Source organism: Manacus candei, unplaced genomic scaffold (genome assembly GCF_025592945.1).
Source record: "Manacus candei isolate 608988 ecotype Guabito, Panama unplaced genomic scaffold, ASM2559294v1 h1tg000007l, whole genome shotgun sequence".
In the NCBI taxonomy this organism is placed as follows: Eukaryota; Metazoa; Chordata; class Aves; order Passeriformes; family Pipridae; genus Manacus; species Manacus candei.
The window spans coordinates 4,653,729-4,671,343 of NW_026138055.1; the positions used below are offsets into that span (position 1 = coordinate 4,653,729).

General features: G+C 42.6%; 1 protein-coding gene across 4 annotated transcripts in view; it reads left to right on the forward strand.

The window, feature by feature from the left end:
* The window catches only part of RCAN2 (regulator of calcineurin 2), an 87,026-nt gene extending 70,529 nt beyond the window's left edge, over positions 1-16,497 (forward strand). For all 4 annotated transcript variants that reach the window (XM_051811818.1, XM_051811828.1, XM_051811809.1 and 1 more), the window contains 2 exons: positions 2,179-2,350; positions 9,951-16,497. In XM_051811818.1, coding sequence (XP_051667778.1) covers positions 2,179-2,350; positions 9,951-10,111 — 333 coding nt within the window. In that variant the 3' untranslated portion in view covers positions 10,112-16,497. The remainder of the gene's footprint in view (positions 1-2,178; positions 2,351-9,950) is intronic.
* The last annotated feature ends 1,118 nt before the right edge of the window (positions 16,498-17,615 follow it).

The window sequence follows — 17,615 nt, forward strand, 5'->3', positions numbered from 1 at the left end:
GATTATATCCATCTACTGGAAGTGTCAGGTGGGGGTTCAGTTCTCCTTGGACAAGGGAGAAAGAACAGAGACCTTCCACAGCCTGGGTGGGTAACAGGCCCCAGCCAGCATATAGAAAGGTGAGAGAGGTTGAGAGCCCAACCACCACCTCTTGTGAATGCATTTTAATGAATTGCTGTGGCCACTGTGGCATGTGAGATACCCACTAGTGTCTGTGAGCAATGTAAGCATGCTTGAGCAATGTAAGCATGCTTTGGGCTGCCAGATTGGCCCTTCAGAGGTCTGAGATTAAGGGCTGACTCATTTGAAGGTATCAGGCAAACCCAAGAGGCTGTTAAATTGTGATGCTTTTCATCCAAAGTACTTGGTCAAAATAGGAGCTGTTTTGAGCCTCAGCAGGAGATGAGTTCAGAAGATCTTACAGTTGGATTTACGTGTTGAGAATCCGCCTCAATCCCATTTTATATGCCTTAATCTCCTAGATCTGGCTCTGGGGGTTTTTTTCTGAGAGGTTTCAAAACTTGCAGTTAAGCAGATCTGAGAACCATTTCACTCTCCCTGCACAATCAAGAGGTTAATTGGAAACTTGGGATAACAAGTAAAAGAAAAATGTGCACAATAGTGATTAGTCTCCCTATCTAAGCAGATTTCCTGCAGAGCCATTCTGGCATCTGCACTGTGCTCTCCAGTACACTCAGCCTTAAGAGAGCTTATTAGTCGTGTCCAGGGATGAAGATGTGGAAGCAGCACAGTGTCTGGGGCAGTGTATGGCCTGAGCCAGGCTGAAGAACAACTTCCAGACTTAGAAGTTCTGGGGAATGTGGAGTTGAGAGACCCAGACTGGCTCTTTGCAAACCCATTCCAGTATGGCAGGATTGTCAGCACCCTGATGCATTTGCTGTCATGGAAATGCAGTTTATTGTTCTGGGCTCGAGGTGGTTGTAACCTTGCTCAGGTATGGCTGTAGTATAATTCACTTATGCTGAGGCTTCTTTAACATAAAAGAAAAGATCAGGAATTAAACTAGATAATTTAAGATGGAAATAAGACGAGAACATTCAGTTGCAAATTACTAAGGAACATGATAGATTCCTTTATCACTTCAACTAAAGAAATGAAATATTTAGAAGCCTTTCTGAAGATACTTATAAGGCCTTGATGCAGGAGTTACTGGTTTCTTGTGTAATATCTTTTTTTATTTAGGCATTTAGACCAGGAGATCACGACAGCATCTTTTCAGCCTCAAAAATCTCTAAACTAGCAGCTGTGGATACCAAAGCTTTGTACTTATCCTGAGAGAAGGTATACAATAGGCACAAAGAGTGTAGCTTTGCTGACGTAACAGCCCTCCGCTGTGCATTTACTGCAGAGGCACCATCTGTAAGGCTGAGATGAAATTCATCTCCAGGCCTTCTCTGCTGAGACTGACGTTGAAACCCTGCCTGGGTGGCATTTGGGATTAGAAGTGTATGGTTTGAGTAATCATTCCATTCAGCCATCCTGTGTGGATGAAAAGCTGGACATGACCTGGCAATGTTCACTGGCAGCCCAGAGAGCCAACTGTGTCCTGGGCTGTATAAAGGGAACAGTGACCATCAGGAAGAGGGAGGTGATCCTCTACTCTGCCCTCGTGAGACCCACTGGAGTGCTGCATCTGGGGTCCTCAGCACAGGAAGGACCAGGGCTTGTTGGAGCAGGTCTGGAGGAGGTACACCAGGGTGATCACAGAGCTGGAGTACCTCTGCTATGGAGACAGGCTAAAAGAGCTGTGGTCATTCAGCCAGGAGAAGAGAAGGCTCCAGGGAGACCTTATTGTGGCCTTTCAGTACTTGAAGGTGGCCTGTGAGAAAATCGGAGACAAACCTTTTATTGCAATAGGATAAGGGGGAGTAGTTTTGAATTGAAAGAGGGCAGATTTAGACTAGATGTAAGGAGAAGGTCTTTTACAATAAGAGTGGTGAAACACTGGCACAGATTACTCAGAGAAGTTGTGGATGTCCCATCCCTGGAAACAGTCAAGGTCAGGTTGGACAGGGCTCTGAGCAAACTGATCTAGTTGTAGATGTGCCTGCTCATTGCAGGAGGGTTGGACGAGATGATCTTTAAAGGTCCGTTCCAACCCAAACCATTCCGTGATTCTACCCTGTGTAAAACAATGTCTTTTGTTGTGCTTTAAAGATTCAGACCTCTGAGACAGATGGAGACAAGCTTCATTTGGCACCACCACAGCCTGCAAAACAGTTTCTCATCTCGCCTCCAGCCTCCCCACCTGTAGGGTGGCAACCAATAGATGATGCAACACCTGTCATCAACTACGACCTCCTTTATGCAGTTTCCAAGCTTGGACCAGGTAAGCTTGTGGCCCTTGGGTGAAAATGCATCAGAAAAAGAAGACAAGAAATATCAACATAGATAATAGCTGTAGAGGGAGTTGGCATAAAGTCTATAAGTGACTTTAATGCTTTGGATTTAAGTTGATGGATGTCAACTGGTTCTTTTCTTCAGAATGAGTTTTGCCATATGTATGCACAGAATTGAATGTTACCTGCAGCTCATGAGTGCTGTTGGGTTGAACAGCAGATCAAAGCTTGCTTACAGAATTTATTGTGCTGGGGTTTGTGCTTAGATGAGACAATTGATGGTTTAGGCAGAGGCTGGACAAATGTTTTGCCGTGAACTTGAGGAGTTCTTAAATGACATCTGCTTGGTACTGCATTCCAAGATGCAGATACCTCATCAAATGTTTAGGCATTACAGCACCTCCACTGGAGTGGAGAATGTCTCACGTTAACAAGTTTGTCAAGAGAGAACTACCCTTCCTCAGTCCCAGCAGGATTGCTTTGTCAGGAATGCTCATTTTCTGCTGAAAACTGCAGGCAGGTAGAATGGGATAAGTTGTAGCCTCTGTTAACATAGAACAGATGTCCAATGGGTAAGGCAGACAGCCTTTCTTCTGTCTTCCCATCTTCAGCTGATGCCAGTAATTGAAGATAGCTGGGATTTTCAAGCAGTGCTTTCCCTTAGAAAATGCTAATCTGATAAAACAAAAAGTTTTCAGAGGAGAGGGTTACTTTTGATTTAATTAAGTCATCTTTACAAATGGTTTTCTTTCGAAGCTGTTAAAGCATCCTCTTTTAAAAATTTCAAAATGGAAAAGGTTCCAGTTTCAGGTCTAAGCAGTATTGTTTAGAAATTAATCTAATTTACATTCATAAACCACAAGGAAAAAAAAGCTTATTAAATTATGTTCATACCAAAATAAAACACTTCAGATTCAATCTAATAACAATTGGAAGGGTGAGCTTATGAAAATTTAGCAGTTTATTTTTGAAATTCTTGTGGGATGAGAGAATTGTTTTCTCCCCAGCAGTACAGGAGATGCTGCTTGCTCACTCTGAGAGCAACTTCCACTTGAAGACATCTTATCACTGGGGCTCTTGTGCAACTGCACCAGAGTAACCCAGAGCTGGAGTGCATGGGGTGCAGGAAGATGTTTCATGATTCACAAGGTTTGCTGGATTATCTCCTATCTTTTTCACATGGGATCCTTCACAGTGGGAAAATAAATATCAGGAGAGCATCAGAGATTCCTGTGGTTTATTCCCCTTCAGCAGGAAAGCCCACAGAAAAAGGCAGTGAAGTGTAATGCTTCGTACTATACAGCATATTATTATTTCCAGAATTGATACTTTGCTTCTAAACTGCTGAATAAAAGAAAAACAAAAACCTTTTTTTTCTTCCTTTTGATGCAGCAACGTTATAAATGGAAACATGTAAACGAATTCCTGAGCTAGCTGGGTAATAAATCAATTCCTATTCTGGAGCAGTGGAATGTGAAATATCACTCATTGTCCCACACACTGGGACAGCTTTGCGTGAAGGTCAAATTCACCAGGATTTAAGGAGCCTGAAGGGAGCAATATGAAAAGTCGCTGTGTGCTCTCTTCTTTCTATTTTTAGCGCTCGTTAGAGGGATCAATTTTAGTTAACTGCAGCGGCGGGTTTAAAATAGTGTTGCTGTTCTCAGTTTGTACATTTACTATGTTTAGAATTTCATTGAAAAACAAATCCCACTGACACTCATTTCTTGGTATCGCAGCAGTAAGACATACTGGTGGGAATCAAATAGCACTGGTAGCTGCAGCAAAGGCAGATTTTTTTTTCCATTCAAAAACACAATTAAGAAATGTAACTATGGCTTATCGGCTATTGAAAAACACTGGCACAGTTGTTGACAGAACTGTGAATGTTAGAGCCTGACTTCCAGGTCTTTAACTTGCAGGGAATCTTTGCTATGTTAAATTTGGTAAAATAAATATCTAAGGACCAGGAAAACTCATGTGAGCTTGTAAACAGTGAATAGTGTCTTTGTATGTCCTCGGCACAAGGTGAATTTTACTGACCTACTTCGCTGGGAATGCAAGATGCACCACTTGGACACGCTCCTTTCCCATTCCATGAATACAGGTCACCTCCTGTCACAGTATGCTGCCATAATCATCATAGCCACAAAATTAGAGACCAAAACTCTCCCTGGCTGCAAAACATTGGGAGATTTGCTCCAGAGTATAATGAATATGTAGGTGAGTTAAAAGATTTGCTGTGTGCCCTCCTTTTCCAAGCTCAGTTTTTGGATAGGTGTTTTTGCTGCAGCAGTGACTGACTGGCATCTCAGGGATCTAACAGAACAGGTTTCTTCCTGCTGTACTCAAAAGGAAGCTGGTTTTTGGTCCTTTCACTTTAAATTGAGATCAGTGAGGGTGCATTTACTCTTAGGGAAGATCATGGCATATTTAATTAAGATCCTGGTTGATTGATGTATATTCTCACTTTCTGCAGATGCAGAAATTAGGCTTTAAATGAGGCATGAACGGAATGCTGTAGATCAGTCAAAGCCAGGAACTGTGACTGTGCTTGGTGCTGACCACCAGCCTATAAATTTTTCAATATATTGCAAATAAAGAAGTGTGTGGTCGTTAATCAGTTTGATGGAAAATGTTCCCACTGTCAAGAGAACTTCCAGATTTGAAATGCTAGTATAGACTCAGAGGCATTGTGCTGAGCTGGGGTGATTGGCTGGCTGTTTGCCTGGTAGGTCCAGGTTGTATCCTTGCCTGGCCCGACTTGGACCTAACCTTTTCGTACAGGAATGCTTGCAACCTACCAAGCTGTTGTGTAGTCTAGGTCCTCATGTCTTTTCCATAACATTTTATAAGGTCTTAGTTTCATCCCACTGAGGAAGACCAGAAATAATTTCATATGAGAAATGCTTGTAGGAGGAGGAAGGGGGAATCTCCAGGTCCAAACTGTATCTACATCAGAGCTGTTCCTCTCAAAGGAAAGGCATCTGTTTGCTCTGCCAATTATTACTACAGTGATCTACAAACCATCCTCTTGGCATGAGAATATGCCCTTTCTTTTCTGGAAAGCAGTCTTACCCTCTCCCTATCCACTCCTCAACCTGCCCATATCTGTCCTCCTTTCCCCATTGCCTCTTTCAAACATGTCACCCCAATTTCTTCACAACAGATTGCCCTGTACTGCCTTAGTTTCTAACTGTGCACTGCAAAATGCCTTTCTCCAGGTGCCACCCTGGGCTCCCCTTGCCAGCCTTAATTTCTGCCTGCTGCTCACACAAATTCCCCTTGTCCCATGACTTTGATTCACAGATCATGGCTCCACTGATGAGCTCTGCACTATACAATAACACACAATACAGGTCAGGGTGCTGAGCACTTTATCTGTTCCATACACTCCCCGGTGTGATTTTGCACTCTCTCAGTTGCCACTCACCTCCACAGCTTCAGGCACCGTTGGAAAACCTGTGCAGGCTGGGCACTATCTCTAGTAGTCCATATAGACAAGTCTGTACCAGTTTGGGTTCTCTCCACATTTCCCAGCCCCTCATCAGCATTCCAGCAGGCTTTGTACCTCAAGCTGCACTCCAGGTCATGTAAAATACATTTTTCACATTACAAAAGCACCATTCTGAAGTGTCACAGATGGTGGCTCTTGGGTCCACAGTAGTGGCTCTTGGGCCACAAAGGAGACCTGACAGCTGTCTGTGCCACTTGGCTGTTGGGTCTGGGTTTCACTTTTGTCTCTGAGCAATTCAGAAGTAGCTGTTCCTGCCATGCTCTAGTTGGGCTTCTTGAGGAGCATGCATAGCTTTTGCCCCTGCTCCACCCTGTGTTTGGCTCACCTTTCTTCAGGGAAGGGGAAAACAGGAGAGAGCAGGACTCTGCCCAGGAAATGCCACACACAGGGATTTCAAACCATGTCTCGTGCAGCAAATTTTCTGTCCCCAGGTGTTTTCAAAGTCTCATGTTTGTTCTCACTAATTCAAAGGAAATCCTAAATACTTTATATGATTCCCAGAGATGATTAAAAGGGGATGGAGGGAAAAAAAAAGGTAACAGATAGGAGGTCTGCCCTTCCTCTCCCTGCTGTTCCGTGGCTGCTTCTGCCCTTCCCTCCCCTTATCAGGGGCAGGGTACAGGGGAGCTGGTGGGTGGAGAAAACTTTTCCTCTGGTCAGGAGAGGAGGGTGCCCTGCTCCTGTAGCAACATCAGTTATGGGCTTCCAGGGAGCAGCTCCTCTGTTTTGCACGTGACACATCCATGCTGTAGAGGTATTTAGTGGGATGGGCTGTAGCTCTTCCATCATAAACATGCACCTGGACAAAGGACTGCATGTTATTTGCACCCAAGTATTTGTAACATACTTGGATGAAGGGACTATAAGTGGAAGGTATTTTTATGATGCTAATGCCACATTTAATGTGGAATGGGCAGCTCTGAACCCATTAACCTTTGCTCATGAGTCTGAATCAGGGATGAGGTAGCTACACAGTATTATTACCATTTGTTCATTATTCATTAGGTATATGAGCATTGTCCTTGCTGGACAAAAGAGCCTCATTAGACAGGAGCTGCACCATCAATGAAAGGTCACAGTATTGATTCACAAAGGGATAGAAAATCCCATGCCATTATTTTTAATTCTGAAATGCCATAAGTCATTTTTGTGCTGTTCCTGTGGTCATCTTCCTTGTGTCACCTGAGGCTGTGGGTTTGCTCATGGTTCATGTGGTCACCAAAGGTTCACCCAGTGACATAAAAGTAGCTGTGCTTTTTGTTGAGTGGGGAAACTTCAAATTCTTATTGTTTTTCTTGTGTGAAGCAAATGAATAGAGGAACATCAATGCTTTTTTCAGAGGTTTGTCAGAAACATTTTCCGACAAATCTGTGTGGTAGAGATGCCACAGCTTAATTCTTCCCTACTTTACATCCTGAAGGCAGGATAAATTAATAAATTTTGTGGTACTTTTCTGAGTAAATTTATGTGAGTTACCATTGCTATCTCATCTTATGTGAATATTTAAACTAATTTTTAAAGGATAGCGATAGGCCAAAGATTGCTGAAGGAGAAAGACCCCTGTCCCCAGGAATCCTTTGGCTTAGCCTCTTAGAGTTCCTCGGGTGAGTGGGACTAGTAGGAGCATGGGGCAGTGGAGGACCTGAGAACACAAAGGAGGCCACATCAGAGACAGCTGGATGAGATCACTGGACAAAGGCTGGACTGGTATTAGCTACAGAAGTTGGTGACTTTTAACTATGCTGACTCGACTTGCTACTCATAGCTTGGGACAACGTAGATCTTGTAAACATGACTCAATGGCAGTGACTCAACCATTGCTTCAGTAGTTGAACTGCTGCAAATTTTTACTCATTTTTTTTATTATGCTGGAGGTGTTGTTTAAGAGGAAAGAAAAAAAAAATGTAGAAAAAGCAGAAGGGAAGGGCTAATCTGGCTGTATCTATCGGATTTTTATTTCGTACTTACCACTTCAGTGTATTTTTGCAAAAAATAGTTACATTCTGGAACAAGATACAGCTGTACAAAAGTCCCAGAGTTACTGTTGCCCTGTTCCTAGCTCATCCATGAAAAGGTTTTGTGCCATTTGAGCCACAGTTCTGCAGGCATGAATAATCCTGAGTACAGAAGAGAGTCTGCAACTCATTTATGTTCAGAAATAACTGTATGCCTTAAAAACCTAATTTACAAGTGCATCACATTTTGGTTTGCAAAGTGACATTAATTGCTGCTGCAGTTACGCGTGCCAGAGGCATCTGAATATTTTTTTCTCGTGTCTGTACCTATTTCCACTGTTCTTTTTCAGCAGAAAGAGTCCTTCTGGGAAGGATTTGAGCAGTAAAAGAATGTGGCATTTGAACCGGGATTATTACCTTTTAAGAGGGCAGTGAATCTGATTTACTTGGCGGTGCTGGTGTAGGAGGACAAGCCCGGTGCTGCGTGTTTGTGGCACTGCAGAGCTGCCTGTCGCTGACAGTGACCAATGCAGCCCTCGGTGCTGGATGGCAGCATTGACGTCAGCCCAGAGCTGAGAAATTAGCTGAAGCCTGCAGGGAAAATGGGCAAAGAAAAACCATATAATTTCTCAATGCAGCACAACCGAGCTATTTCTCTTTTTTATATTTTAGCCTATCAGCAAGACCTGTAATGCTTTGCTCAATTTGGATTCAGAGGAAAGGTTGCCAAAAATAGAGCAGTTAAATGTCAACATTAATGGTATCACAGCAGTAAAATATTTCTCACAGCAAGATGCCTGACTTATAGCTATTATTCACTAGTTGCCTCCTATTTTTTAGGCAAAAATACATCATGTCCTCTAGTCTCAAGCCACCCAGGCTTATTTGGACCAGGAATTTGCCAGCACAAACAGCACATGAGCACAGTAGCAGAACTGTGTGTACTAGTTCAGAACCAAACCTGCAACCCCTTCCTCACATGAATGACTCTGCCACAAAGTAGCTAACAAATAAATATCCAAATTCATACCACAACCAACCTATAAGTGCTTTGAGGCAGGAACTGCCGTTTGCTTCCATCGTACAACACCTGGCACTGATGGGTTCTGCTTGTGCCACAGCATTTAGGAGTCGCTGTCCCACAAACAGAAGTCAGCTGGGTGTACTGGCACCTCACCTTCCTCACCTCTGAACATTTTGCAGGAAATGTTTTTTTTTTCTTTAAAGTCTTAAATTAATTCCTTGCAATTTAATAACCAATACCTACTTGTATCCCTTGTACAATCCAAAACACACGTAGTGCCAGCAGGCTGAATGCAGGACTGATCCTTTGTTTGCTTGTGGACTCTGGCAGGAAACCACCCAAACCATGTTCATCTTCCTTGCAGGAGTACTGAGTGGAGACTTAAATAAGGAATGTAGATAGTTACAAAATGTAATGTATTGTTTAAGCATTTAGCCTGCTAGTGAGCATTGACAAACTGTGCTCTAATCTCATCTGCAGAGACAGAATTTGTTACAGCCCCAGCTAAAGAGCTTTGAAACTCAAAATCCATCTGGAGCAGAGATGCGTATTTTTTTTATTTCTGGAGAAATTAGATCAAGTGTTGAAATCTGTCTGAGGGCAACAAGTTGCAGAATCCAGTGGACTTTAAGGGTGACTGTAGCCACCCTAAACTGAAGGAAAACAACAACAACAATAAAGAAGAGCCCCAACCCAAAAGGTGTGATGACTTCACACCAAAGGGTTGATATGTTGAGTTCCAGTTCCTCTTCTTAACCATGAACTTCTGTGTTCTTTCTCTTCTTCCTACTTTGTGGGTTTATTTCACTGCTGTCGGCACCAATATTGGTGCAAAGCACCATTATAGACAACCAGGGTGCCTGTATTTTATCGTGCCTTACAGACCAATGCACACTACCCCCGGGGCAGGATCCTCAGGAGCTGTAGTGACAGCTGACAGAGTCCAGCCTTGCTGGCCCTCACCTATATTTAGGAGCAGCACACTCTCAACTACCCTATCCAGGTGCAGGACTGTTCTGCAGTCCAGGAGTGCCATGGCCTGTGTTGCTACCCAGACTGCCAGCTTTTGATATTTTGTTTTTCTCTGCTTCCAGGAGAGAAATACGAGCTGCACGCGGGAACAGAGTCCACTCCCAGTGTGGTAGTGCACGTCTGCGACAGCGACATGGAAGAAGACGAGGACCCAAAGAATTCTCCAAAGCCAAAAATCATTCAAACTCGACGCCCTGGTCTGCCGCCGCCTGTATCTAACTGAGCCTCTCCGGCAGCCGAAGCAGCACTTCTCTCCTCCAGCACAGCTCTTGGTTTTTGTTTGCTTTTTTCTGTTCAAAGGCAGCCATTGCCTTCTGAGTACCGGGACATTAAGGTCATTGAAACCCCTTCACAGTAATCAAGCCTATGTAACAAAAGGGCTAGGAAAAAGATCTTTGTACATGTAACCATATCACACCAACTAATAGATCTAGCTGGAAAGGGCAAAACAAGGCTGAAGAAACAAGGGAGGGTTTCAGTCTGAGGATCTTTTCACAGCTATAATTTGCATGCTGAAACACCACTACCAGAGAGATCGTTCAAGGTGGAAATTAGGCTGATATCAGGCTTGATATTCAAACTCCCAGGATACTTGCTACTGCCTTTCATCAAGCAGCCTGCTCCTCTGCCCTCCTCACTTCCCAGCAGAGAGCTTTTTTCCCTTTTTCTTTTATTTTTTTTAAATGGGGGTATGTGTGTTGTTTTTAATCTACTAGCAGCTTGGTCCCAAATCTTCGTTCGCGAAGCCTAGCCATGATGAGCAGCTTGGTGGCCTTTTCATCCCCCAGAATTTTCTGTAAGGAACACTATCTTTGCAATATTTTTAGAAACAGCAGAAAGCCACCCTCTTCCACCAGCAGCTGTAGAGAACACTGGTCTGTCATTGTGGCAGGGATGTGAGACAGAGCTCTCTGGGCTCAGGGGAGAGGCAGCAGCTTCCTGGAGGGTCTGGTGTCTGTCAGTCCTTCTCTCTGAGGAGGAGGGAGCCAGAATATCAACAGGGATTGTGGGTTTATCTTCCATCAAGGTATGAGTGGTACTTCTCTCTGAGTCTGAGGAAGAGAAGCTGACTGACTGCTCATTTAAGATGGGATTCCTTGCTCTCTGTCATAGCTGTAAGTTCCAGTAATGATACAGGCTGAATGCTTTCCTAGTGGTGTGGTGAATAGCTGTCAGTAATTACGTGTACATCTCTAATATTCAGCCCTTTTCCCTTCCCACTTCCTGTGCTTCAAAGCCCTTTTTGAGCTGTACGCAGTTTGGGTTTGTGGAGGTGAGGAGAGGTTAGTTGGAGTTCTTTTGTTGGTTTTTTTTTTCTTCTCTTTTTTTAGGCCAAAGAAAACAGGACCATAATTACACACTTGAAATTAGACTGCATGCAACTGAATCCCCTTTTTTCACTCTGTCCTGCATGTTTCTTTCACTTGCAATATATACTGGGTTACAAAAACTGTTCTGTGTTTGCATCATGGCTGACAGCAGACAGATCCTGGATTCCCTGTCTGGCAGATCTTCCATGATGATTTATTTTTTTAATGCGTACTTGTCATTTTGAGAACATATTTTCTAGACATTTGAGCTCAGATTTTGCATATATTTAAGCATGCGCTTAATTTATGCACATGAGTAGTTCCACTGAAATTAATACTGCAGATGTCTAAGGTACAGTGGGATTTTTAAGCTAATTAGCTGCAGCTGTACTCCCCAAGGTGACTCTGAAATGGCACAGCGAGATTCCACAGTTTAAAATCCTTTGCAGGTCAAAATAAGTAAATATATCTTGGAAGTTCACTCTAGGATCTGAAAAGTCAGCTTAGGTTCTGTAATCAAGATTTTTTTGTCATAAAACCTAATGATCTGGTTTCTGAGGGAGGGTTCCATCGCGCCCTTAATTAGCAGCAAGGCTACAAAGCTTCAGCAGGGTCAAGTTCCCTTTGCTGTTGTCTTGGCCTCGGTGGCACTTCCAGGACAACAAGAGTGTTGCTCTGTCAGTGAGGACAGGAGATGGCATTCCCAATGTGCATGGTGAGGATGTTCTGAGAATGAGAACTTGTCATTCTCATATCGTTCATTCTCTGACCACCACAACCCCCTGATATTCCTGATGAGATGCAGTGCTTTACTTAGCATATATCTATAATGTGATACTTGTTACTGCATTATGGACATCGTGGTGTGTGTGTGTTACATTCACAGAAGCACATTAACTACAGCAGAGACTGACAGAAAATGGGGCTTTAATATCCTCATGATGACTGTGTAAAGTTTTCCTAAAGTAACTCCTTAGAGGTTTCACTTCAATTATTTTTTCAGTGATGTGTTTAGAATTGGTTCAAGTAAACAAATTGTCACTCACAGCCCTGAGACTGTGCCCTGATGTTCTTGTTGAAAACACCATCATAGGCCGCACAAGGTATTTCAGGAGTAACACCACTGGCTTTTTTGAGAACATACAGAATGCTGAGGTACTTGGGGTTTAGGCCAGTATAAACAGGGACAGTAAGATTTAAACACGTAAGTGATCAGAGATCATCACCAATCAAAGTGATACTCTGGGTTTTTTTATAGGCAAGACTGTTGGAGGCTGACTCTTGTCCTTGTATCCATGCTCTCAAACTTTGAAGAGACCTGGTTCTGAACACAAGGACTTTGGCCTCAAATGATGTAAAACTATACTGCAAATTAAATCACTGGACCTTAAATGTTCTTTCCTCAAAGTGCATTTTCAGACAGATTTAGAATGAGGCCCTGTTTGCTGACTACTCTGGCCTGTGTAAGGCTGTGTAGTGCTACCCAGGAGGCACTGGCACACGGCTCATTGCTTAAAGCACAGAAATAGAAACACAACTGCAAACCAGAAAATTCAAAGCAGCTGTTGTAACTATGGTCAAAGGTTATATATCACCTGTATATGATAAAATAATGGTCATCAGAAGGAAAATGTTTCAGGTGTTATGAATTAATGTCCTTATCATCAAAGTCACAGCATTTGGGACTCTTGAGAGAAACTGGTATTTTGCTAAAGGCTAGTTTTGCCTGGCATGGAAGGAAGGCTTCTTTCAAAAAATGCTGACCATCTGGAAGGGGAACTGTCCTATTTAATTCAGTAAATCAGAGGCAAAGCCCCTACTTTGCCAGTGGGAATCTGCTTTTCTGTAGCATCTCTGAGCTCAGTTGCTCTGACTTGCACTTCTCACAGGTGTCAGTAAATTCTCCTATGTCTTAACCCTGGAAGAATGTTACATTACAGCTCCTGAGGCACAGTGACACAGCTGACATCCTTTTAATTTCCTTCCCAAAGCAGGAGCCAGTGGGAGCAGCTGGCGGCAATGCCCTGAGGCCTCCTTTGGGTGGACAGCGCTCCTGCTGCTCCTTGGAAATTAAAAGAAGGAAATCAGGGGAGTACAGTTGCTGTTTCTGCTGCCTGCTTGTCCTTTCTGACCTCTGCAGATACGAAATTGAAATTTTAATTACTTTCTCAGTACAGGTTAAAGCATGAAAACATTTCCAGTGCATGGAAAAGGGGTATTTTGGAATCTCCTCTTTTGAAAGAGAACAACAAAGAATTTCTGTGGCCTTGATTTTTGAAATTAAGACAAGGTAGTACAAACCCCCATTCCTAACATACGCAGACACACTCCAGTACACTTCGGTTTTGGCAAGAAAACACGGCAAGATCATCCCTTCCTCTACTATAACAAGACACCAGACATAGTTACTGTAAAGTGCTTTATAGTATAAAAATTCTCCCCATGGATAAACTGTGTAGCATTTATTTGATCCTAAATTGGGTGAGAGGGGTGGGTTAGTTATATTTTGGTCTTTTCCCCCCTCCCTCCCATTCAGCAACACCGAAAAAGCTTTTTGCAAAAAGACAGACTGTCGTTTGTACTGAGGAATGGACCGAACCACCTCACAAGATGTGATTCCAGTGGTTTGTCTGAGCACTGCCACAGATGCCATGAGCGTTTCCATTGCATTGTACATACTTTTGAAATATTCTATTTAGTCATATTTTATAGGACTATTAAAAAGCTACTGCCTAATTAATCACTTTTACACTTGTATAATTCAGAGCTTAGTTTAAAATAATAAATATGGCAAACAGTATTTTTGTGTTCTGCTTGCATTGGCGTTTGGAAAAGCAACATTTAAAGAGTTAAACTATATCAGTAAACTGAATAGTGTGGTGTATACCTCTGGTAGAACTGAAAATGCTTAAATGTGTGACATAGGCCAAACTCCATTTCAGTAGAAATTAGAGAAAAAGGAGTTGGCAGGATATGCCATGTTCCATTTTAAGCTGCTGTAGTTTCAGAGTCATGTGAACTTGCTCTGGTTTGCTGTGGATTTGGCTCAATGTACACAAGAAAAACTGTAGCACAGTCCCTGGTGAACAAAAGCACGTCCCTGACCTGATGTCGTTCTCACCATGCTTTTATAATCATGGGTGATGCAGTGGGCATCAGTGCTTGGACAAGGAACATGGCATTCAGCTGCCAGCCAGGCTGGGGAAAGTTCTAATAACATTTGTTGTTATAAAAATTCAAATTAATTGTTCGTTGTCTCTTGCATCAGTTTGTACTGGATCTTGCAAAGGGCTGGAAACTGGGAGATGAGTTTGCTGATAACTGGGAGATGAGTTTGCTGATAACTGTCCTGTGAAATTCTTATATTGGATTTGGAAAAAATTTTTTTTTTGTGTGCCTGGCATAAAAGACTTAGTTTCTCAAAAGATGATTGTTCATGATTACAAAAATTAGATCTGCTCAAGAAATCTTACTGGAGATGTAAACTATGAGCTCTTTGATTCCTTTGGAAAACACAGGCCTTAACCACTGTGTTTTATTAGAAAAAGTAGTAATAGTGAACTTCTTCTGGAGTACTTTAGAGGTGAAATGTAGGAGGCCTGGTTTATTCTTAACTTGGAGCACCAAACGAGCTTTCCCTACTACAGTGAGATTCTCCATCCAACCCAACTGAAATGCTCTGTTACTGACATGCTGGTTGTGGCTCTTCCATGGTACTTGGCACTGGATGCAGCACTGGGAAATGAGCTTCAGAGCTTCAGCTGTGAATGGCAGAGAGCTGCGTGTCCCAAAGGATTGCAGGCTGATTATGGTTACAGTGCTTTCAGATGCTCTAAAGAACCTTTACTGAATTTATTATTGGTCCTCCTTTAGTGGCAAACATTTTACCACTAAAATTTTAGCTGCTTCAGGCTTTCTCTCACATACCAGTATGAATTTAAGACCTTTGCATTTCCTTGCTTCCTCTCTGCCTAAGAAATGACATTTAGTTCTGTTTTACCAAAAATCAAAACCAGGTATGGACTGAAGTCCCAGCTAGACCCTCATTTATACTTGCCCTCACACAAAGCTCTTGAATAATTTGTTACGCTAGCAAAAAAAAAAAAAAAAACAACAACAAAAACAAAAACAAAAACAAAAACAAACAAAAAAAAAAACCAAAACCCACAAAAAATCCAAACATGGCTTTTCCTGGTTTAGCCCATCTTCTAGGGGAGCACAGCAGCTTTCAGTATTCCAGCCTCCTCTTAAAAGGAGATGTTTTTCTAATATGAACTGTGCTCTTTTTTTAAGTACATGTAAACTGCAACATTCAGGGGTAAAATGACCAGGGAGGAAATGTTGTAAAAGCTCTTTCCCACAGGTCTGTTTGAACTGTGGAGTATATTTGCTTTGGCTTGGAGGGGAGGGAAGCTGGCACTGTTAGAGGCAGAACAGCAGCAGCACTCCGGTAGGATGGGCAGGAACCATGAATGCCTCCACTGCAGAGATGCTCAGAAAACTTTAAAAACCAAACCAGCCTGGATTCTCTCTCCCCTTCTGTCAGTTTGTTCGGTCACTACACAGAGGTTCTGAGGCTGCAGAAAGAGTCATCTTAATACAGGAGTATGTCCTGGTGCAGCAAAAGCCTAGATGGGGGTTGTTTGTTAGTGAGATTCTTACTGGAGTCAGGCTGGGAAAGCTGGGAAGTGTGAGCAGTCTCAAACAAAAAATAAAGCTATTCAGAACCTTAAGACAGACTTCAAGATTCAGATCCACGTAACTGAGAGCTGTATTAAGGGCCCATTTGGGTCAGGGGTTTCCTCACATCAGTAAGAGTATCCAGGAAGAAGGATTAAACTTCTCTATTATTCTCACCAGAAAATCAGCCAAATTAATGTAACTGATCGTTTATCTAGTGCGAGGAAGTTGTGTCTACATTAGTGTCACACAGATGTGTTCTCTTCACTGTTGGGTTAATGAAGGTAAATGTTTTGAATCCATTTTAGAGCAGAGTTCTTGTTCAGAAACTTCTGAAAGAAATGCCATCTGTAACGACTGACGGATCCTTAAGTGTCAGTTTGGCAAGTTGTCCTAATGTGGGTAGCTGCAGAAATATTTCGTGTATGTTGTTGTAGATTTAAAAGCATTACTCATGGTTTCATTCGAGTGTCTGCACTTCTGACACGGATGTGACATATCTGTATATATTATAAATCAATACTATTTTTAACCACATATTTTGTACAAATATTCACATTAGCTCTGTACTTCAATGAAAATCTACTATGGTATTAAACATTTTGGTGGAATTAGCAAACTCCTTGTCTGTGCTTTGTTTTCATTTTATAATGGTGTTAAGCAGCTGAGCCATTTCTGGCATCCAAGACAAATATTATCATTTCCAGCTATTTAGAGCAGTTCCTTAAATCCAGGTACACCTGTACCCTCTAGTGACTGATCCCAGCCACTGCAGAGGCAGCTCCCCACACGTCCAGATCTGAGTGAGAAGCCAAAATCAAATCCAAAACAACAGTAAATGTGAGCACAATTTTTCCTACCTAGTGAGAGTAACACTGTGGTACAGCACATTGCTGTTGAGGGACACCCAACCTGAGATTTCAATACACACAGGTGGAGTTCTTTAATTACTTTTATTTTTACAGCTTTCTCCAAAGCTTTTGGTACAGGTCACAACGGGGAATCGGATCATGAACTTTGTGCTACACATGTGGTCCAGCTCAGTTTCCAACTGTACAACAGCCTACTAACCACAGCAGCAACGTACACCTCTAGTCTTGTTCTAGTCTCAGGCTCACACCTGTAACAGAACCCTAATGAAGGAGGAAAAAAAAGACATTAAAAAAACAACTAAAAGAGCAGGGTGAGGGGGAGGAAGGTATCACATATACCTGTATGTATATATACACACACATACATACATATCTACCAGATAGGCATGCCAGCTATAAAGTGGCATGCTATAAAGTGATTAATAAGGTGCATGTACCCATGCATCATTAAGAGGATACTGGTTTTGTACACTGCCGTGAAGTGGGGTGGGGTTTGTGTTCATACAGGGCATAGGCTGCGGACCCATACATGGCACAGATCCTCAACTAGGAAAGGAGGGAATGGGAAACCCAGTTTGGATTTTTATCCCATTCAGCAGTTCAATTTATCGTGAGATGAAGAGGGATAAACTCATTTTGCTCTTCATTCCAGGGCATGGCTGTGGGTCTGAACACCAGAATGAGGGAAAAAGTATCTGGCAGGGAAAAAATGCTCATAACCCAGCCAGCCCTGCCTGGGCCCTGTTCCTATATAATTTCTATTTAATTTACAATATGAAGCAACACCAGTACAACCTGCCTCTCTTTACACCTGCAGAAGGGCTGTTTCAGCGAGCTCCTCTCCCACCTCATCATGGTGGGCAAA